The 22944-nt window shown below is 34.5% G+C and overlaps 1 protein-coding gene across 17 annotated transcripts in view; it reads right to left on the bottom strand.

Annotated features, from left to right (window-relative positions):
• The window catches only part of c2cd5 (C2 calcium dependent domain containing 5), a 30415-nt gene that overhangs the window by 1446 nt on the left and 6025 nt on the right, over positions 1-22944 (bottom strand). For 3 of the 17 annotated variants that reach the window (XM_051135068.1, XM_051135067.1, XM_051135073.1), the window contains 19 exons: positions 22710-22864; positions 20713-20913; positions 19400-19488; positions 18379-18487; positions 12181-12295; positions 11113-11283; positions 9833-10024; positions 9429-9615; positions 9163-9327; positions 8511-8651; positions 8342-8405; positions 8183-8244; positions 6662-6760; positions 6485-6574; positions 6207-6294; positions 6028-6114; positions 4620-4655; positions 4200-4301; positions 1646-1839 (listed from right to left, as the gene is read on the bottom strand). In XM_051135068.1, the coding sequence (XP_050991025.1) occupies positions 1646-1839; positions 4200-4301; positions 4620-4655; positions 6028-6114; positions 6207-6294; positions 6485-6574; positions 6662-6760; positions 8183-8244; positions 8342-8405; positions 8511-8651; positions 9163-9327; positions 9429-9615; positions 9833-10024; positions 11113-11283; positions 12181-12295; positions 18379-18487; positions 19400-19488; positions 20713-20913; positions 22710-22864 (2347 nt within the window). Of the gene's footprint in view, positions 1-1645; positions 1840-4199; positions 4302-4619; positions 4656-6027; positions 6115-6206; positions 6295-6484; positions 6575-6661; positions 6761-8182; positions 8245-8341; positions 8406-8510; positions 8652-9162; positions 9328-9428; positions 9616-9832; positions 10025-11112; positions 11284-11390; positions 11998-12180; positions 12296-16242; positions 16297-18378; positions 18488-19399; positions 19489-20712; positions 20914-22709; positions 22865-22944 lie in introns of those variants that run through there. The other 14 variants (XM_051135071.1, XM_051135085.1, XM_051135074.1 and 11 more) reach the window with 11 other exon arrangements.

The following is a 22944-nucleotide window of genomic DNA, read 5'->3' as shown; positions in this document are numbered from 1 at the left end:
AAATACTTAATATTAATAATTTCAATAGCACACACAAATATGTATTATTAAACTATTAATAGTAATAATAACTTCTATACTAATGTTAATACTGCTAAACAATTTAATATTATTGTTTAAATCTTTTACATATTTTATACCAATATTATAAAATATCTAATATTAATATTAACTTAAAGTAATATTTTTTTGTAATTTTCATTACTATTAATAATTCAAATTCATTTGAATATTATTAATATTAAAATATTTACTTTTTAATGCCATTAATATTGCAAAAATTAAAAATCAACAATACATATTACTTATATGTATTATTATTATTGTTTTAATACCTTCATGTGTGCTATTAGCAATAATTAATATTATTAATGCCAACATTCTCATTAATGTTAACAATTGTAACTGTAAAAATATGAATATTAAAATATTTAAAATAAAGCATATTTCTTACATTATATTAATAATTTTAATAGCACACACATGTATTATTATTAAACGAGTAATAATAATACATTTCTATACTATTGATGTTAATACTTCTAATTTAATATTAATATTATTATTTAATATTATTATAATATAATATTGACTATATATATATATATATATATATATATATATATATATATATATATATATATTTCATAGCAATAATATTAAAAAATATCTAAGTAATATTAATTTAAAATATTTTTTTATAATTTTCATTACTATTAATATCTAATTTATTTTAATTGAAATATTATTATTATTAATAAAAATATTTACTTTTTAATACTATTCAACACCATTTAATACTATTCGCAGTAATAATAACAATAATGAATGTTAACACATTTGTAGTTAATTTAATAGTATTATTATTTAAATATTGTCATTTTCATGAATATCAGTAATTCAAATAAATTTTAATATTAGTAATATTAGAAATATTTTTTTGATAGCATTAGTATTACAAAAACTAAACATCAGCAATACTATATATATATATATATATATATCTGTTATTTTATTTTAATTGCATTAATATTATACATTTTTAAAATATTATTAAACTATTAATAGTAATAAGTTCTATACTATTAATGTCAACACTTGCAATTAATTTAATATTACTATTATTTAAATATTGAAAATATTTCATAACAATATTATTAAATATGTATTTTTAATATTAAATTAAGATTTTTGTAATTGTTATTACCATTAATAATTCAAATGAATTAGAATATTATTATTATCAAAATGTTTAATTTTATAATAGCATTAAATTACACATCAATAACACTTATTATTATCATTATATAACTTATTATTACTATGTAACTTATATAACTTACTTATTACTACTATATATATATATATATATATATATATATATATATATATATATATATATATATATATATATATATGTATGTATGTATGTACCAGGAGCACCTTTAAAAGAAAAAGAAAAAAAAAAAAAAAAAAATTTCCTTGTGTGTTTTCGCACACCTGGTGAATAAAGCTAATTCTGATTTTAAACTTAATATTCAGTTTAAAGTTTAATTTATTATTATGTATTAGCCCATTTCTTGATGCGTGTAACGTGAATGAGTCTGAATGGGTATTTACGGTAATAAAACAGTGAGACTGCTACCTCTCTGAGCGAGGTGGTCTCTCTAATGAAGAACATGTTGATGATGCCGAGGTATTTGATGATCTTAGCTCCAGGAATGAAAGAGAGCGGGGTCATTTTGACCACTGCCACAGAACTGCCTGAGTAGGAGCGATTCGACCGAAGAGAACGAGAGCGGCCTTCAGGCAACGGGCTGGCCTTCTCCAGAGATGATGCTGTTGAGTGTTAGAGAGCAAGAGAGAGGGAGAGGGGTAGAGAAAGAGAAGAGAGAAAAGAAAGAGGGGGGTGGGAAGATACCAGACATGGCCTTCAGAGGGCGCTGTACAAGACCAACGGATGTGACGAGACAAACAGTGTGACCGAGGAAAAAGGACATGTGTGTTTGTGTGTTGCAGATCAGCGGCATGTGATCAAAGCAAGCAACGGCACTGCACCATGCAAATAAACAGCATGCAAATACAGAGACAGAGGAGGAGAGAAAGAATGAATGCACGCATGTTCAGTCGGCCTTGATAAATCACAGGATGATGAGCTTTGAGGAGGGACACTTTTTCCATCAAGAGTGTGAAAGAGCTGGAAAACTCAAAGCTGTAATACATCATTCATGACGCTGCATCACAACTGTTGCACAGAGCGCTAATGCGCATGCAGCTCCCAAACATCGCTCCAACTATCTGTCAGTGGACTCAATCAGGGCTGGGCGATATATCCAATATTAATGTGATTATTTTGTTGATGGCATACAATAAAGCAACATAGTGAACACTGCAATCATTTTATCAAAGCAATATTGTACTTTGAACATTAGAATCAGTTTTGTTACATTCATTTACATGAATTTTGGTAAAAATAATCTGTATGCAAATACTGCTGTGTTGTTATCAGGGTTTCCACACTTTCTGAGCAATCAATGTCCATAATTTTTCCATAACTTAAGTTAAACTAAAGCCATTAATAGTATTTTATAAAAATGACACTCACACAAAGTAACTTTTACTCCAAAACATATTAAGAATCTCTATAGAATTTCTATATTAATAATGTTAACACTTGCAATTAATTTATTATTATTTAAATATTTTAAATATTTCATTACTATAATCTAAAATATCTAATATTAATATAAAATAAAAAATATTTTTTGTAAATGTCATTACTATTAATAATTTGAATTGATTTTAATATTATTAGTAGTATTTTTTACAGCATTAATATTACAAAAATTAAAAACATCAATAATACTTATATAATTTATTATTGTTATTACTGTTATTGTTATTTCTATTAATATTTTATATGATAAAAACTCACAAAAACTAACTTTTAATCCAAAAAAATATTTCACAATGGAGCATAACATAACAATTTAGGACAAATTTAGAAATTCTCATCACTATATCATAATTACATGAAGTTGTTTAAAAATGAAATGATAGGATTATTAATATTTATTATTAATAATAATAATAATAATAATAGTTAATTTTTTAAAGATTTTTTATTACTATTAATTAATTTTACGAAGATTAGTATTATTTAAATTTGTAATTTTTAAAATATAATTTAAATTATAGAAACTTCAGTGACTTTCCAGAAATAGAAAATCAATAAACGCTTTTAAAGTTTTCAATTTCCAGGTTTTCCAAGGCTGTGAGAATGCTCTGATATAATGGTTCATAAAAAAAATAACATTATTTAATAAGATTCTTAATCATTTTTGTGCTCATTTAGTTAAAAACAGTATGGAAAAATGTTTCGACTTTTTTATTAAACGCGTCTTAGCTTTTACATTAAATGCTTTGAATCTTTTTGGTTTAGATATATTATAAAAACAGCAATTTTTGCTGTAACGCCCAGCCCTAGACTGTACAACCTGTACAGCCATACTTATGATGCATTAATGCATCATATGCGACTCCGCATAGGTCCATGACAGAGTTGACCTGTGATTTATTTATACTCATCACATCAACAAGCTCATATATGAAATTGCTGAGGCACAACAAAGAATGACAGTTTTTATCTTGGTTCCTCACTAGGACTCAACCTCAACTTTCACACTCTGTCAATCAAGTTTGATCGGATCGGCGTATGGCAGCAAGACTCGTCCGCTTTTGGATGCAGGACATGGGAGTATGTGTGTGTAAGGATGCATGTAGGAGTATAGACTGTAGTCAGAGTAGATGCCATTTTAAATGTAACACATTTGATTTTTAATGCATAAGGAGAATTAGAAGACAACATGTCAGTATAAATTATTTTTCATTTAGCTTACAAAAATGATAAACATCAAATTTCTAGTGTTTTCCCCAAAAATATTATTATAATATATTATGTTACTATTACAATTATTTTAGTGCAATTTGATATAATGTGCATCTATAAAATGAGCATAATAAGACCAAGAAAATCTATTTTAAAAAAATTACTAAGGTAGTTTATTAGATAAATTGGGTCCATTCTGATTTCATCTTGAAGTTAAAGATCCTTTTCAATATGCAGACTACTCCAACTAGGGTCTATGTGATTGTGTATGTGTTTGGTTCTGTAAGCGAGTTTGCATGTATGCTCCTACTTGTTTTAACCGATCCGCGTCTTATGGTGTGAGCTTTCAGTTTTAGCTGCTCTATCCAGGAGCTGCATCTGTCTGCAAAGGAACTGTAATCAACTGAGGGGGCTGGACACACACACATATATATAGACAGACATTCACACACACACACACACACAAAAACACACACAGAAATATGTGCACATGCGGTCACAAATCCCGCGGACAAGTACACAGACATGACGACACAACAGAGGGACAAAGAGAAGAGGAAACAAGACACAGAAAGAAAGAAAGAAAAAAAAAGAAAAAAGGGGTAAAATGGATGATGCTGGGGTGTGTGCTGCAGCACTTCAAACTGTCACACACAAAAGGAGCAGAAATCAAAAGGAAAAAAAACACCCTGCTGCCTCCCGAACTCTCAGCAATGGATCAGGTACTGACCTCTGGCTGACGGATGGCTGCCAACCTCTGATAGACCTGAGACAAACACAGGAAATCAATGCTGTGTTAAAGCGACCACACCAAAGAAAACAGGATTTTTCTTAATATTTTGAAGAACCAATGTAGATATCAAAACATTGTATTTTTTACGATTAAAAAAAATAATAATAAATACATATATACACACACACATATTTATTATTGTTTATTATTATACATTACCAGTACATTACCATTACCAAAATATATATATATATATATTTTTATTAAAATAACTGTTTTCTATTTGAATATATTTTAAAATGTAATTTATTCCTGTGATGCAAAGCTGCATTTTTAGCATCATTACTCCAGTCACATGATCCTTCAGAAATCATTATAATATTCTGATTTGCTGTTTAAAAAACATTTATTATGTTGAAAACAGATGGGTAGAATTTCAGGTTTATTTGATGAATAAATGCTGATCTTTGGATCAAAGAATCTTGTACAAATGTACTCAACTGTTTTAAATACTGATACTAACAATAATTAAAAAAAATGATTTTTGAACAGCAAATCAGCATATTAGAATGATATCTGAAGGTTCATGTGACACTGAGGAGTGGAGTAATGATGCTGAAAATTTAGCTTTGATCACAGGAATAAACTACATTTTAAAATATATTAAAATAGAAAACAGTTATTAGAAATAGTAAAAAAAAAAAAATTACGTTTTTTGCTGTACTTTGGATTAAATAAATGCAGGCTTGGTGAGCAGAAGAGACTTCTTTAAAAAACATTAAAAATCTTACTATTCAAAAACCTCTGACTTGTAGTATATTAGCAGTTTATATGAAACCGAAAAAAATTATATATTCTTTTTTTTAACGTCAGAAAATGTTTTTTTTTAAATAAAAATAAATAAATAAATAAATAAATGCATTTGATTTTGGTACAGGAAACTTATGCACAATAAAAAAAAACCTTATAAGTATTGACCAATATTGAATATCTAACTGTTTAAAATCTTTAAGATATAGACCATTATTTATCCAGTGTTGGTACAGCATAATTACAGTTTTTTATTAATATTTTGAATGTTTATTTATTTTTATATTTTCTGTTGTTACTGCCATTTTTTAACTTATCATGTATACTGCATGTCTATATTGTTTTTATTATTTCAGCTTTAGTTATTACAGTACATCAAACTGTACTTAATATAAATGAGAACTAGATAGAAAAATTTATTTCAGCTGACATTTATTTTATTTCAAGTACCGAAAATATATTTTAGTTTTGATTAACAATAATAATGCATCTGGCATTACCATTAAAGGATTATGGCAAACATAGGCTTAAAGGGCTATAAAAGACTGTATGGGATATCGGGTGAAGTTCAAGGTCAGGATTCACTAGGGTTTACCTTTGGGGGAGCTGAGAGGATTGGGAGATGATGTTTCAGCATTGAGCTCCAGATTGAACTGAAGCTGCTCGTCATTTTCGGTTATGGCTGCAAAGAACAATTAACTTGAGACACTGAGGATCTGCTTTTCAAAGAGGTGTGTCTTACATGAACATACTGTACATACAGCACATGCTCACCCTTAATCAGTGTCTTTTCCCCACTTTGTTTGCCATTCTCCAAAGGTTGCTCTTTGTCAAAGCTCATTGCCACAGCTGTCACCGCCACCTGCCAATTAAACAACACTGACCAATCACGTGGGATAGAGGTAAATGAATGAAAATGAATCCAAACAGGACAAACAGACCTTAGGGGCCTTGCTCTTACGTTCGTTTTGGTTGTTTAAAAGTAATAAGATCACAAACCGAATGTTTTAAACATTTAACAAATAGGGAATTAAGGTCAGGTGTGTTCTCACCTGTATGAGCTCATCTTCAGGTATGGCCACGGTAAAGTTCAAGTGACAAAGACAACAGGGGACCATCGACCGCAGTTTGAAGTACAAACTCTACAGAGCGCAGATACAAACCAGTAAGTGCAGTGACATCCAAGCACATAGATCAATATATTTGGAAAATAAGAAAAATGTATTCACCTTTAGCAGATTCTCACAGAGGTCAGTAAAAATCTTATTCAGTCCCTGATTGGTTAAGTTGACATTGTTAAGGCGGAAGACTCTCACGGAGGTAAACATCTGAAGAAAAATATGTTTGATTACACACCAAACAACGATGAGCTCTCAAACTAGCTTTATGTATCTGCAAATATTAGGGCAACAGTAACTGTCTTCATTGTTAATATATATAAAAATGCTGCTTATATGTATCACGTTTGTCTCATTACATCACTTTTTGATCGCATTGATTCGTCAGAGAAACCAATGCATTTCGTTCCTCTCAGCCAAGCAGGAACGACTGTTGACGCTTAGTCCCACCCCCGTGCCCAGATTGGTTCAAACTGTCATCTATTCAACCAATAAACAACGTTTTTGGACTTCTGACCCACCAATTAGCATGTTTCTATGGAAATTTGAACAAATTCAAAGTGAAAGTAAAGTACGTCGTGCGTGCATGAAAACAAACACAAAATAGCACATTTGCATGACAGCACCCTCTGAAAAAGCATAGAAAAACACGCGACTGAGCACTTTGACACAAAACAAAACAAAAGCAAGGACGAAACAGCAGTACATATCCGATAATGCGCTGGAATTTGTTTTCACGTCGCTACGCGTTGTCCCGGTAAAACGCGAATACAGCCAGTGAATCAATCAATTTGACTGTTATATTATGGTAATTCTTCTCATATAGTTTTTAAAGATCATTAGCACTATTTTTTCTGTTGCACTCTGTATATTTTCTCTCATTTTGTCTGTAGTTTGTGAATCATTTGCACTGTTTGTATATTTGTTGCACAAGACCATTTGTGCAGTTGTTTTCGCTACTTGCTGCACTGTTCGCGTTTGTTGTTCATACTCTGAAAATATATTTCTCTGAAAAACAAAACTCACCTTTTATTTTTATTTTTTACTTGTGTTTTCTTATTACATAATACTGTTTCCATTTACTTTACTTCCTAAACATTTTTGAACACATCTATATTGTCAATAAACTAAATAGACGTCTTTTTTTACTGAAAAGCGCCTATACCAACATTGTAATAAATGGCTATAACTTGCTTGGGGAATGTTATATGTAGATGAAATTTTATTTTGAAGTGTAAAACACCCAAATACAACTTTCTAAAGAAGAAAATTCAAACTTCATGAGTTTCTGTTTGAGTGCACAGTAAAAAACCTCCAATTGCGATTGCTTGCGATTTTCTTAAAATTTTGGAAATTCATTCATTCTTAGAGAGGACCAAAGGAAAATTTAAATTAGCTAGACTGAAACTTCAAGTTCTCCTGTTTACAATGATATATAGCACTTGATGCTGACTGCTAGAATAGGTCTGAAAAAACAAAGAAAATTGCAGACGTATCAGGTGCCCCGAAATTGTCCTAGGTCTTTAAGGGTTAAAATACTGTTGGTTTCTGCCGAGTCCTGAATTCTTGAAGACCTAAACACACCATCTACAGTTTTCAGGAAATAAACAGGTTCACTGAGATGAATGGTACCTGTATAGCTGAAGTCCAGTTCTGAATCCCAGGCATAATTTCAGTGTTGCAGCTGTAGAATCCTGAATAGAAGACAAAAGAATGTACATACACACGGGTGAATATATAATTCAGTAAACAAAGAATAGATTCAAACAGTGGTATGGTAGACGTGTGTACCCGCTGGCGTTGGGGAATCAGTCAGAAGTGCATGTATATCTTCCACAGCATCTGTGTCATCAATCTAGAAGAGTATTAACACATTAGAAAGATTCTTCTCTCTGCAAAATGCATTTTCAGCATCTCTATGTCCATCTCTTGAATCAACCTCCAGAACAAGCCACCCTACCTCCAACACAAAGGCATCCTTCTTCCCGTGGGATAGGTCTAGTTCTGACACCTCGTCTGAACTTTCTGAGTGAGAACGAAAGAGACGAGACCTCTGACGGGGCTCAGGGATCGGCGAGCCAATGATCTCTTCGACAACCTCCTACGATAGGGAAAAAATGTTTTAGCCGTGCATTTGAAAGAGAAACAGATAGATAAAATAAAATAATAAAATATAAAATTAAATTAAATTAAAATTTATTTTAATGAAATTAAAAAATATATATGTTTTAGCTGTTTTGAAGAGGAACAGGTAGATACAATAAAATAAAATAATAAAATAAATTAAAATAAAAAATTAAATTAAATAAAAAAATTAAAATGTACTTTAAAAATCTATGTTTTAGCTGTGTTTTTGAAAGACGGACAGGTAGATAAAATAAAATACAATTTTACTTTATTTTAATTAAATAAAAAAATCTGTTTTAGCTGTGTTTTTGAAAGAGGAATAAATAAAAAAAAAGAAAGAAATTAAATTAAAAAACAATGTTTTAGCAGTGTTTTTGGAAGAGGAACAGCTGGAAAAAAATAAAATAACAAAATAAAAAACTTTTAGCTTTGTTTTTGAAAGAGGAACAGCTGGATAAAATAAAACAAAAACATTAAAAACTTACTGGAGGGTTGATTTCATACAATTCTTTGTTTTTAGCAATGGTGTCATTGATTTTTTTCTGCATATTGGAGATATGCTGTTCATATGTGATGTCGCTAGGAGTTTTTCCTGCAATCTGGATTCCTCCAGGACTGGGTAAAGCTGTCAGATAAACTCCTGTAGCAGACTGGATGCAACAATCAACAGCTATTAGCATGAAAACAGCAGCACATACAGTTATATTTAATAAAGTACATTAAATGCACTTATTGGTAATTGCACACTGACCGCTAGTCCTAGCAGCATGGTCTCTCCCACACTGATTTGGATACGAAGACCAAACAAAGCGTTCATGCCTCGTAGCTTTAGTTTGTTCATCAGCTGTGTGTGGAGTTCGTACTCTAGAAAAGGCAGAAGATTGCTAATGGACGTGGCGTTCCCTTCTCCCTGGGCTTTCTTTTTAGTCCGGCACAGCCTACAGCGGGATGCAAAGAATACCTGGATGACCTTCTGATTGGAGAACACTGTAAGAAATACTGTATCCAACAATGCAATGGACTTGACTTGGCCTTCATTTAAATTAATTAATCCAGTGAAGAAAAAAATTATTCACTATGGACAAAAAGCAAAATGTCTGTTTTTATGAATTCACTGACATATGTAGTACGCTACATGTTCTGTGCATGTTCTACCTGGCCTGAATCAGGCAGCCCTTCCCGGTGACGTTGGCTTCATTAGGCAGGTCGATCGTGGTGAAGAGGACGTCGGGCACTTTGTAGCGGCGACAGCAGTAGCAATAGGTGAGCTGAGCAGGAAACGGTATATTCAACTCATCGTACGGTATGTGACAAAACCCACAGCCAGGGGACACCACCTCCTCAAATCTTACAGAAATAAACACTGTAATTAGTACATAAACAATAACACAAGGGCACACACACAGACCCAAGCACCCACATGAGCTAAAACTGAATACAGTTATTACGTAAGCATACAAATTTGTAAAGACGGTATTATTTTTGAAAATAAAACATACATATGCAAAGACAGGCAAATGTTTTAGCCCTCAGGACTTAATTTGGTTAGTAGCTGTAAAAAAAAACATCCTCAGCACATACACAGACACACACACACCAATTAAATTAGTATTGTTTAGTATTGAGATTAAAGGAAAAGTTCACCCAAAATTAAATTTATGATTTACTTACACTTGCGTTGTTCCAAATCTATCGGCTTTTAATTTCACCATAAAATCCAAACTGACAATATCGTAGTGTTTATTAAAATTATTTATCTGTCCATATCATTTTTTAAATTCATATGCCCTTGTAATTTTTATTAAAAAAATATTAACCTCCCCTTCCGCAAACATTTTTTCACATAAGACTGCAGCAAATGACAACAATGTAATCAATTTAAAAAAAAAAATGTGTATGTACATACATACATACAATTTTCCTGTATTCTTCTCCTTGTCCGAGAAGCCATTTCAGTCAGATATGTCACAATTTCTGTTTAATGCCGACTTTAAGAGCTACTGTACTGCATTAAGGAAAAATTCAGTGAATAATGACAAATTTATTGTTCTAATCGCCACAAAATCCAAGTAGTGACAGACTTTTATATATTATGACATACATCCAAGTGCTACAGATTATCAAAAAAAATATTTCATGTTCACAATAAGATCTATAACAATAATTTGGACAACATATGAGGTGAATGGTCATTTTATGCTGTCTTTGAAGTCATTATATGACTTTATAAACCTGAGGATATAGCAAGAAAACAAGTTGAATTATTAATTATGGATTATTTTCTTGGTACACATATTGTGAAGTTTGATACGACATGAGGGGAGGGTCAATAATCACATTTTTTTTAAGTTTTGGGTGAACTATTCTTTTAAGAGTCCCTTAGCAGGGGGCCAAAGGTGTGTGTGTGTATGTGTATGTGTGTGTCATTAACCTACCCTAGCGAGGCTGAACTACCCATATCCCCCTCGACCCTCTCAGACCCTGTAGAAAAGACACAAAGCGGTTGCCGTGACAACCTGTGTTCGGTTTCCAGTGGGGCGTCCTGCATGAACCGGGAGCTGAGGATCGCCGCGGTGCCTGACGCTGATAGAATACACACCTCCTCACTGCAAACACAAAGAGCACATAATAAGGGCCTCTCATGATGGCTGAATGACAGGACAAAATGAGAAAGTTGTATTTGAGGGTGTTTTCACATGCTTTTGGTGCAGACCTGAATCTGTTACATCCAGTATGTAGAAGATAATGTGCAATTAGTGCAACCAGAAACACAAAATGAACAGGATTTTTCACCATATAGTGGACTTTGATGGTGGCCAACAGGTTAAAGGTCCAAATTGCAGTTTCAGTGCAGCTTCAAAGGGCTCTACACGATCTCAGACGAGGAATAAGGGTCTAGTGAAATGTTTGGCCATTTTCTAAAAAGAAAATAAAACTTTAGATACTTTTTAACCACAAATGCTCATCTTGCACTAGCTCTGCAATGCGCACGTGCGTTTTCACACATTGCGTAATCATGCTGGAAAAGTCACGTGTGGTTAGTTCTTCGTTTGTGTACTTCAGTTCATAAAGGTATGGTAGGGCGAAAAACTCAAGCTTTTAACTTACCTTGGATGTCCACTTTGTAATATATATATATATTTTTTTTTTTTAAAAAATGACGATCGTTTAGTTAGACAAGACCCTTATTCCATGGCTGAGATTGTGTAGAGCCCTTTGAAGCTGCACTGAAACTGCAATTTGGACCTCCAACCTGTTGGCCACCATCGAAGTCCACTATATGGAGAAAAATCCTGGAATGTTTTCTTGAGGAACCTTAATTTCTTTTCAACTGAAGACATGAACATCTGGGATGAAATGTGGATGAGTAAATTGTAAGTTTTTATTCTGGGAATTGAATTAATCCTTTAATGTTATTTCAAATACAGCCAAAGCAACTAAAAATTGAATTGAGTTTTAATTGAAAACACCCTTAAAGTTGTGGATTGTGTGTGTTTAAGTACCAGATGCTGGTGGACTCGCTGTACCCCACCACAGCGTGGCAGCCGAGAGCTTTGGCATGAGACTTTATTTCCTGACGGATCTCCTCCCACCACGCATCCCGTGTCTCGGGCTCGTCTGAAACAAACATATTTACATCATCACGCACACCACTGGCACATAAACACCCCCCTCTCACTTTAGCAGCATACTAGCCCTGTTAGCTGGTTTCTTGATGCTCCGAAATCTGACACAACTCACAATCATGTTTGTTTATTAAGTATTTATTTGTTTATTATTACTGTATCAGGAATTCCCAAAGCGTTTTTGTCAGCTGAACCACTTTGACCAAAAATATTTAAATTAACATTAGAATATTTAACAACACATGTGCAAATTCATGGTTCTCTGATGTTGATTAATAGTCACATGACGGAGGTAAATCAAATATTTACTATTTTTAGTACATTTTTTTTTATTATTTTAATATTTGAAGCTGCATTTAAACTGCATTTTAGGAAACTCAAACTTGAGGGCACCATTGAAGTCCACTATATGGAGATGATTCCTGAAATGTTTTCCTCAAGAAACAATTCAAGGAACAAGGGGGTGAGTAAATTATCTGTAAATTTTTGTTCTGGAAGTGAATTTCTCCTTTAAATCATCATCAGAACCATTTTATTAATTTAGATGTATATATATATTTTTAACAGTGACAAATATTAAAATGTCCTCAGATGGAGCAAACCATGCGCTAATGCAAACAAGGCTAGTACCTGAGCTTTTCTCTCTCTCTCTCTCTCTCTCTCTCACACACACACACACACACACACACACACACTCACACTCATGCACGCACAGGTGCTCACGCTCTCTGAGAGCAAGGGGTTTTTATGAGAGCAAACTCCCCTGCCTGTTTACCACAAACTAGGAGAGGGCTGAGGGGAATGAGGAAGACGATGATGATGGTGAGGACGAAGAGGACAGTGGTGTGATTTGCCATTCTCCTGACTGACAGCTTTCATGAACTAATCTACAACATTAGGCAGAGCATTCCTCTGCTAGTGCAGTCATGCTTCCCAATAGAGGACAAACTCCATCCTATCCTGGATAAACAGCCAACAGCAGGAGGGAGTTTGATTAATAACGGTGATGTTAAAAAGAGAAGTGCACAGCGGAAAAGAGATCAGAAGCAGAAGAAAGTGCAAAAATAAGAAATGATGGCCTGATGCTCACCTTACCACGGCTATAAGATGATTCAAATCACTCGTAGACTCGTAATTTGGCATTAAAAGTCCAAAGTGAACTTTCTTCTAAACTACCCAAGCATTTGATTGCTTTTGTTTTTCAATTATCTCAATATTTCTGACAAACGGTCTGTATATCTTGTGTATATTCTTATATCAGAAAGACCAGCCAAAATCAAAATAATTGTTAAACTTTTTGCCACATCCATAGTCAAAAAAACACTAAAAGTTGCAAAAATAAGAGGGAGAAATATCCAGTCAAGAAAGCTAATGTCCCATACCGACATGTACAACCCCAGACAATGACTACAAATCAATATCATCAGAGAACATATGACATCAGCTTACACAAACCTAATCCATAATGTATGAATCCTTATTACTTCAATAGAGGGAAGCAACAATGACCACAGAGGCAGCAGCACCGCCAAGGGCACAAAAGTCATGAGACTTTTCATGACTGAAAGTAAAACATTGCCTAAGTCCACTTCATTGGATTGACAGATCAAGTGGTCATGTGATCAGGGAGCAGTGGACGCTGGGTAAGGGGTCAGGTGAAGCGCAGTCAGAGCGGATCAAGGAATGATCAGCCAGAGCAGAGAACAGCCACGCATTCAGCTAAAACATGCAGCAGCTGTCAGACACACACGTTCATACAGAAGCACAGCGCATGGCAGCTCATGCAACACACACTACTGAGAAAAGGCTTGAAATTATGTGTATTCTTGAGATTGTATGTGTAAAGAATAAATGATTGCGTTTACACACTTTATTCATCTTCAAATGTATTTGTAATCACTCTTGACAAATCTAATTTTTCTTATTGTGAATATGCATTGAATAAAAAAAAAAATCAACATGTATTAAGGGAAAATTACACTCTAATATTACAATTAGCCATTTACTGACCCTCTTGTAGTTTCAAAAGTCTCCTTTTGCGTTGCATGGAAAAATGTTCATGCTGCTCTTTTTCAGAGAAATAAGGCTCAAGGGACAAAACAAGAAATAAAGCTAAAAGCAGCGATTACCGGGGTTCAAGCACGTATTTAAGCACATATGAAAAATAACATTACATATTATTTAGCAAGCCTGTAACCATCTAAATCAATAAAATCAATTAAAAAAGCTTTTTTTTTTTGCAAATCCTGGTAATTAACGCTTATGACTGTTATAGTGGCAGCTGTGCTCCAATCTCCCTAAAAATTTGCATGTTTGTTTAGAATCACCTTTCGCATGTGCTCATCATGTTTTGTGAAGTTTTGAGTTTTTGTTTAGCCTTTATAGGCTTTTAAATATATTTGGACAGGCCCCTTTTTTAAATGACCCTGTTATAGCTTCCCAAAGGGTAAATTTCAACATTTTTTTTTTTTATAATTATGGACCTAGAGTTTCCAGAAAATTTCACTGTAGTTTTTTTTGTCATATTGAGCAAAAACCTAGTTTTGCAAAAGTAGGTTTTTTACATTTTCTCAATCATTTCAAAAAACGGTTTGATTGACAGCAGTGGTTCTAGAGGCAAAGTTTATGCCCTTGAAAAATGTAATATTGCCCCCAGTGGCCGATTTCTTTCAAATTTCTTACAGACCTTTAAAGCCGTGAGACAAACAGGCCCACGATTTTCGTTCTGATCGATCTCCGTTAAGCTTGTATAATAGGTGCTCAAAAGTCATCTGCGTTTGGCATTAATGTTTTTGAGATATGTAAATGTCCTTATAGACACTTGTGGCACTTTGGACCAAGACTGTGCATACCAATTTTCACGTCAATATGACAAACGGTTGGGTAGTTATGCCCTGTTTTTTCCCTCTTGTAGCGCCACCAAGTGGCCAAGCTCCACGGCTTTTTTCATGTGACCTCAGATTCAGCTCATATGTGTTGAGTTTGGCAAAGATATCTCATTCTGTTCAAAAGTTATAGCCGTTTTAGTGAAGGCAGCCCTGCCCCTTTCAAACATTTTGATGCTCTCCAGAGAATCTTTCTGCACTGTTTTGGTTCCGATCGGGTGAAAAACCTAGGACTAGTTCACAAAAGTAGGCTTTCCAAAGAAATGCAAAACACCAGAAAATTTTGGTGATGGACGAATCCTTGAGCCTGCGATGAACCGTTTAGGAGTTATGGGCGTATTTCACTCTTCTTATCTCTGTAGCACCACCGTCAGGTCGATTGGGGTGAGTTTTGGTGACATTGTAGATGGTTTAAGTACTACTATCCCTCTAACTTACGACTTACGGTTTGGTCTGCCCGATCAGTTTTATGTGGAGGTTGCTGATCCTTGGCCATTCTAACAATAACAATAGGGTTTCAATGTTATGCGCTTAGACCCCTACACACATGAGTCCAAACAAGTAGTACAAACATCTCATAAGTGCTACATTACAAGTCTTCTGAATTCATACTGAACTATTTGTGGTGCACAGACAGGCACTGAAGATCTTATTTGCTGATAACTTTCCCATCTACCGCAGATTGAGTTACAAGATATGCAAGAACAAAGTGTTTGGTGACGTCAACACGAAACGTGTTGTGGAAGGTCTTTACAAACTGTGCTTTTCATTTAAAAAAGGATAGCAGGTAAACTTCTTTTTATGTTCCTCAGAACTAATAAAATCATACGGGTTTAGAAAAACATGAGGGTGAGTAAATGGCAACAGAATTTTATTATTGGGAGAACTATCCCTTTAAGAATGATCACAATGATAAAGAAGAATATTTAAAATTCAAAAATGATAATATGCGTTAATCATTAGCTTTGCAACAGCTGAGCTGCCAAGGGCTGCATATGTGTGTGTGTATGTGTGTATTTGTGTGTGAAAAGCAGGACTGAGGGTAGGGTAGTACCTGCAGTGAAACTATTCCAGTCTAGCAGTTTGTATGATCTGGTGTTACCCAAGGCTGAGCCAAATCGCCACATTAGTAGATCGGTTAAAGGAGCGGAGAGAAAAAGAGAGAAAGAGAGAGAGAAAGAGAGTAGAAAAGAAAAAGAAAACCAAACACCAACTACAAACAAGAACACAACACTGGACAACACCACTCCACAGGAACTGCAAAGTCAGACAAGAGTTATCTGAGAGGGTGACCACGAGAACGAGAGCGAAAGAGAAGAGGTGGACAGAGAGGAAGAATATAGAGGTCTGGGAGAGAGAATGAGGGGGAAAGAAGTTAAAGAAGAAGTGAGAGAAAGAGATAGAGAAAAAAGCATGCAGCAGCACTATGTCAGAGGCTCTAAACCAGCACATCTACAATAAAAACTACATGAGCGGCTCCTTCAACCAAACCATGCTTTAATTAATGCACACACACACACACACACACACACACACACACACACACACACACACTCACATACACTAATAAATCATTCGTACGAGGACGTAGTAGTAGATGTGTTTCATTTGTATGTTGTGGAATAACAACTGTGGTTGTCTGTGTGTGTTTGCAGTTATCTATAAATTACAATTAAGAAAACAAAACAACAGACACCCTCTGAGCTGTAGTTCGGAGCTTAACTGAAGTTTTCTCCCTTTAATTACACTCCACTACACAAAATAACAACCTCTCTGTGTGATACCTTATTTGGAAACATGTCAGCACGCAAAATGTAAATTAGTGGGTAATGGCTTAGCTTGGTTAGCTTAAAGCCTGAATCCATGCAAGTCACAAAAAGAGTTATGGGTCAAAGTGAGGATAGAAGTCTTAGGATGGACAAGGAATGAGAATTAGAAATATTATGAGGAAAAAAAATCAGAAAAAAAAAATAATAATAATAATTCATGCAACAGGAATGTAAAAGTTCGCTCTAACAATTTTTTTTTTTATGAAATTTAAAATTTGGTCACGATTTTTGGTCTATTTTATTATCTGATTCATAATTATTTTCAAAAAATATGCTAAATACAAAGGGAAAAATCGAAGTCCTTATAGACTGAGGGTCTGAATTTGGCATTTTTACAGCTCAAATAGTGTATTATATATGCATACAAAGTAGAATCCTAAAAAATCTATTAAGCACCAAAACATGTTTTTAACATTGATAGTAATAAGAACCACTAATAATAACTGAGCACCACCAATAATTAAGCAGCAAATCTGAATTTTATAAGGATTTTTGGAAGATCATTTAGTAATGGCTGACGAAAATTCAACTTCAAATTCAAAATTCAAAATTCAAATTCAACTAAATCAGTTTTTTTAATTGTATTTATACTTCATAATATTACCTTTTTTTACAGTTATTTTAATTTAAAAAAATGATAACTTCAACAAATAAAATAAATTAAAAATGAAATAATTATTATTTATTAGTATTACTTACATATTATAATATGTATTGTTAGCTTGATGCATTTTTACAAAGGATGCATCAAAAACAATTATAAATTCACATAGCATTTGTGTTTTCTAGCTGTGCATTAAAATCCCCAGGAAAGCGCAGCGAAGCTTGCCAAAACCTGCCACTTTTCCATTAGAGATGGACATTAATATATTACACAATACAATATTTTAAAGGTTGTATCACATTGTACTAATGCCAATATTTACATTCCTATAATGCATTATTAGCACAGACTAGAAAGGGTATACGCATGTTTACAAAACTTTTTGTGCATGTGCTAATAGCGCAAAAATGCTACAGGAAAAAACAATGCTCAGGAGAAATGGATGCTTCATCTATAAGCAAATAAGAGTAATAGAGCATCATATGCTGGAGAGGACCAAACATTAAGGCCAAGAAATGGTGCATGTGATGCAAAACATACACTGTACATAGAACTGAAATTGAAAATACAACCAAAGCCTTATCGACAACATGCACACTGCCAAACTACCTCATAAATGCACCTTCTGATTGGTTTATGTTCTTACTACAGTGAAGTTGTTTGAAGTTATATTTCATGTTGTTCTAAATTGTGTTAATGTATCATATATTTGGTGTATTTGTTTATGTCTGTGCTTGCGTATTATTTGCCGTCTTACCTGGGTTGTGGATTCGATCCAGAAGCTTTACTGAGCGTGCACTGACCACACCTCCCACGTGAAGGAGAAAACCAGGAGGAAAGGCGGTCAATGTGAAGAATGGGTATTCCTGAAACACACAGAACAGTGATGAAGGGATAATACAGATGTGACACAGATGACCCACTGGCATTCTAGCAAATGTCATGAAGACAGGTGATCTTCTGTACTGAAATCCTCAAACAAAAATGAAGATTTGACAGCACAGAAATTGAAACCTGTGGGTCATGCCATTACACTATCAATATTCAGCAAATGCAACACAAGACTCATGCAGAGATACAGAGATTCAGACACTGGAGGAGATAGGCTCTTTTACTGGGTAACAACTCCGTGAAGTGCAGTACATCAGGACCAATGTAAGTGGTTTAACAAGTGGTAATAAGATTTTTTTCGTATAACTTACCATTGTGATATACTGTCCTGACTAAGAGCCTCAACAAAATTGTTACCAGTACATGTTTCTTTTTCATCCATACAAATATGAAGACACAGACTTCAAGTTCTCTGGTTCTTCATTTACATTCGTTTCATTATTTCACAAGACATTTTACCCCTGGACCAAGATCACAGCAAAACTTTGATGTACAGGTAGACATGAGAGCTTCCTAGCACCTGTCAAAGGTCCTAGAACATTCTCCATGGAAATGGGTGCATAATCACATTGCGCCCAAACCAATAGTCACAATATTAATGTGTCATTGGTTTGATAATGAAGTCATTAGGACAGTAGAAGAGATGCAGGGCTTCCAGTTCAAAATTCTCAAACAGGGAAGAGTTTGGGAAACATGAAAGATTCTACAATCAGAAAACATTCGGCATGCCCTCTCTTCAGACATACCCCTGTTCTAACAAACGCTTCAGAGGATGATGAAACCCCCTGAAAATCCAGAAACATAATTCTCATAATCACCAGTTCCAATTTTGTGCATAAGCTTGATTGTGAATATATAAAATGCATGTGAATGTGTCTTTTTCTTACTCTCTGCTCCAGTGCTGATTGGGTCTGCTGCCTCAGAAGAGCTTTAAGAGGCCCCGCCTCCTTTCCTGCACTGCCGCCACTTCCCATTCCTGTTCATGAGGGAGAAAAGAGAAATTTGGGGGAAATAAAAGACTCAACAACACATCATATACCATATACAAGTACAAACTTTTGAGTGCTACATTTAATTATTTATTGTGCAGTTGTATGCGGTTGTCAAAGTAGAAAACTAACATGCATACAGGAATACTCTAATAACTATAGGTATATACGACCTTTTGAAAATAGAGTATTCACCAGAATACCTCAATATGGAACTTATGTGCATTTAAAAATGGTTTAATATACACTACTGCTCAAAAGTTCAGTAAGATTTTTTTAAAGAAATCTCTTATGTTCACTAAGGCTGCGTTTGCTTGATCAAAAATACTGTAAAAAAAAAAGTAATATTGTGAAATATGATCACAAATTTAGCTGCTTTATATTTTAATACATTTTAGAGTATAATTTATTCCCGTAATGACAAAACTGAATTTTCAGCAGCCATTACTGTAGTCTTTAGTGTCACACAATTCTTCAGAAACCATAATATTATGCCGATTTGATGCTAAAAAAACATTTACTATTATCAATGCCGTCTTTTTTCATTTGGTGGGCATAGCCTTTTTAGAGCAACAGTCTAATATAAAGACAGTGTAATCTTAGTACACATCTAAACTCGAATTGGATATGTTTATTTTAAAAATGTAACAGTGGCATTAGTTGCATAAACCACTAAAGTAATGCACATATGAACACATTTTAAACATTTAGAGACTTCGCAGGCAAAAATATACTCTACTCATTCACTAGCTGGGCAACTACATCACTTTTTGACAAATTAAAACACAATTAATATAGTTTCAAACACACAAGCTCAGAGCCCAGGCACTAAGAAATTAGATTTTATGGAACCAGCCAATAAGAGACGACAGAGGGCCACTGGTCTGGGTTTTTTTTTTTCTAGTTTCCTCTTCCATTGGCAGAGAAATTTAACCTGCAGTCAGGCTGAAAGTACTCATGCAAGTAGGGTTTTGTTAAATCAGACAGCTAAGAGGACATTAAACCACACCGCTCTATCATGACATGCACTGAAAGTGCATTTGCTGAAAAATATAGACAAACGGGAAAAAAATCCATTTGTTAGTACGATTTATGCAGTGAAGGGCATGATATTCTGCCAGGGGGCAGCATAGGGGTTGGCGTGGTCACACTGGATGCAGTCACTGCACCAAGGGTCAAATGTCATGGGGGGAGCAGTGGGTGTGTCCTACCAGAGACCGCCAGCAGCAGTTCCTCACTGAAAGACACGCTCTTTCTCAGCATGGCTGAATCTGATTGGCTGACATGAAGTGGGGGAGGAGTTGTACTCCTGGAGGCCATCCCTGACCGTAAGTGACGGGGCAGATGGGCAGAGGGGAGGGGAGATGATTCAGACTCAAGGGCGGGAGAACTGGGACACAGAAATATCCCCACTGACAGAAAAAGAATGAGAGAGAAGTTTGGGGAGGACAGGTATGAAGATATCATATGAGAAAAATAATAAGGGGTGACTGAACAACACAACAGATAGGGATGCAAACTGATGAGAGGTAAATAAAATGGTTTTCCTAGGGTTTTAATTCCAAAAGGTTGAAGGTATAAGCTGTAGTTTATCCAAAAATAAAGTTTCTGTCAGTAAAACTTTTGTAATCCATCCAAGCTTATGACTTCAGAATAGTGGCCACAAGTCATTTGGACTACAAAATTTGTGGTAATTTTCCTTTAGCTTAAAGCTTTGCGGTTGAGTAAGAAATGTCAGCACTTTCATTTTTTTGGTGGATTATCCCTCAGAAGTCCCTTTTTTAGTCTTATTTTGAAATTTGGAAAATTTAATTCTAAATTTAGGTACAATAGGTTAAAAAAGGGTTTATTTCTGTTTTACACATAAAAACAAAACAATAAGCTGAACTTGGACAGCAACATTTCATCAATTAAAAAGATTTTTTTAGGTGTAAAATATATGAAGGGTGCATAATACATGAGGGAGAGAGAAAGGTAAAATATGAAACTGAAGTGTTTCAGTTTTATACATTATACCGTGCCCTTATATTTCTTGTGCATATTGGCATGTCAATCTTTATAGTCACTATAACAATAAAAAACAAAATTGACAGTGCTGAACAAATCGGAGTGTCTTCAAGGAAAAGCCACACTTAATATTTGCTATTCAAGTGCTCAGCACATACATTTACACAGACTATTTGTGCTAGCACAGCGGTAGTCAAGCCCATGATCTCCCAAGCAAAATAAAATAAACAGAAAAATATTAACCTTACATCTACTTCACAAAAATATCTCTTCAGAGGCCTCATGTTAAAGGGATAGTTTACCCAAAAAATTATAATTCTGTCATCATTTGCTCATCCTCATGCCATTCCAAACCTATTTGTGACCCTGGACCACAAAACCAGTCATAAGGGTCATTTTTTTAAAATTGAGATTTATACAGCATGTTTGGCATAAAAGAAAAAAAATCAATAATTTTGACCCATACAGTGTATTTTGGTTTTGTGGTCCAGGGTCACATTTGACTTTATTTCTTCTTTGGAACACAAAAAAATATATTGTGAAGAATGTTGGGAACTAAACAACAGTGAACCCCATCGATTTCCACTGCATGGATGAAGAACACTGACAACAGTTCTCAAAATATCTTCTTTTACGTTTCATAGAAGAAAAACAAAGTCATACAGGTTTAAAACAACATGAACAAAGGTAAACAATAACAGATCATTACATTTTGGGTGAACTATCCCTTTAATAATTTAACCTTGCTCCTAGGTTCAGCATGAAACAGAATAAGTGACCTATTTTGTATAACAGACTGTGGATTTTGAAGAGAAGCAAATAGTTTGCATCCCTGGAAAGAAAATAAAAAATGAAAAACAATAAGCTCTTCAAAAGGGGCTGATTCACATAAGCAATGCATGGTAGAGTTGATATTCTTCGCAGATTCCAATTGTACAAAACATAAAATCACAGCCTTGAGTCAAATAAAAATAAACATCTCACACACAGATAAAGTAATAATGGAAGGACAACACAACAAACATAAATTAAATAAACATAAAACTAGACCAAAATAAACAGAGACACTGTGCCCTGCACCCTCTGCCTCTCGGCCTTTACAATGGGGTCAGCATGCTGATATTGATTCAAATCAAGGTCTGTGGAGAGAGACAGAGAGTCTGGTAGAGTGCCAGAGGTCAGGTGGGGTCGGGTATCTTACCGGTTTTGGGGGTTAGGCTGAGCTCGGTGTCAGAGGAGGAGGACTGGCGACTGTAGGACTTGGAGGGGGAGAAGGAGGAGAAGGTTTGTGCTCTCAGAGGGGTTGGGGGTCCTGAGGATAACGGGACGCCTGGGGCCTCCTCCCCAAACCCTGGCCTGTCAGAGCAAGGAGGAACACACTCCATCAACACACACGGACTCACAGGGTCATACATGAGGACTGTGCCCGTGTGTGT

Source organism: Labeo rohita, chromosome 18, assembly GCF_022985175.1.
Source record: "Labeo rohita strain BAU-BD-2019 chromosome 18, IGBB_LRoh.1.0, whole genome shotgun sequence".
In the NCBI taxonomy this organism is placed as follows: Eukaryota; Metazoa; Chordata; class Actinopteri; order Cypriniformes; family Cyprinidae; genus Labeo; species Labeo rohita.
This window is presented reverse-complemented; position numbering and strand designations above follow the sequence as displayed.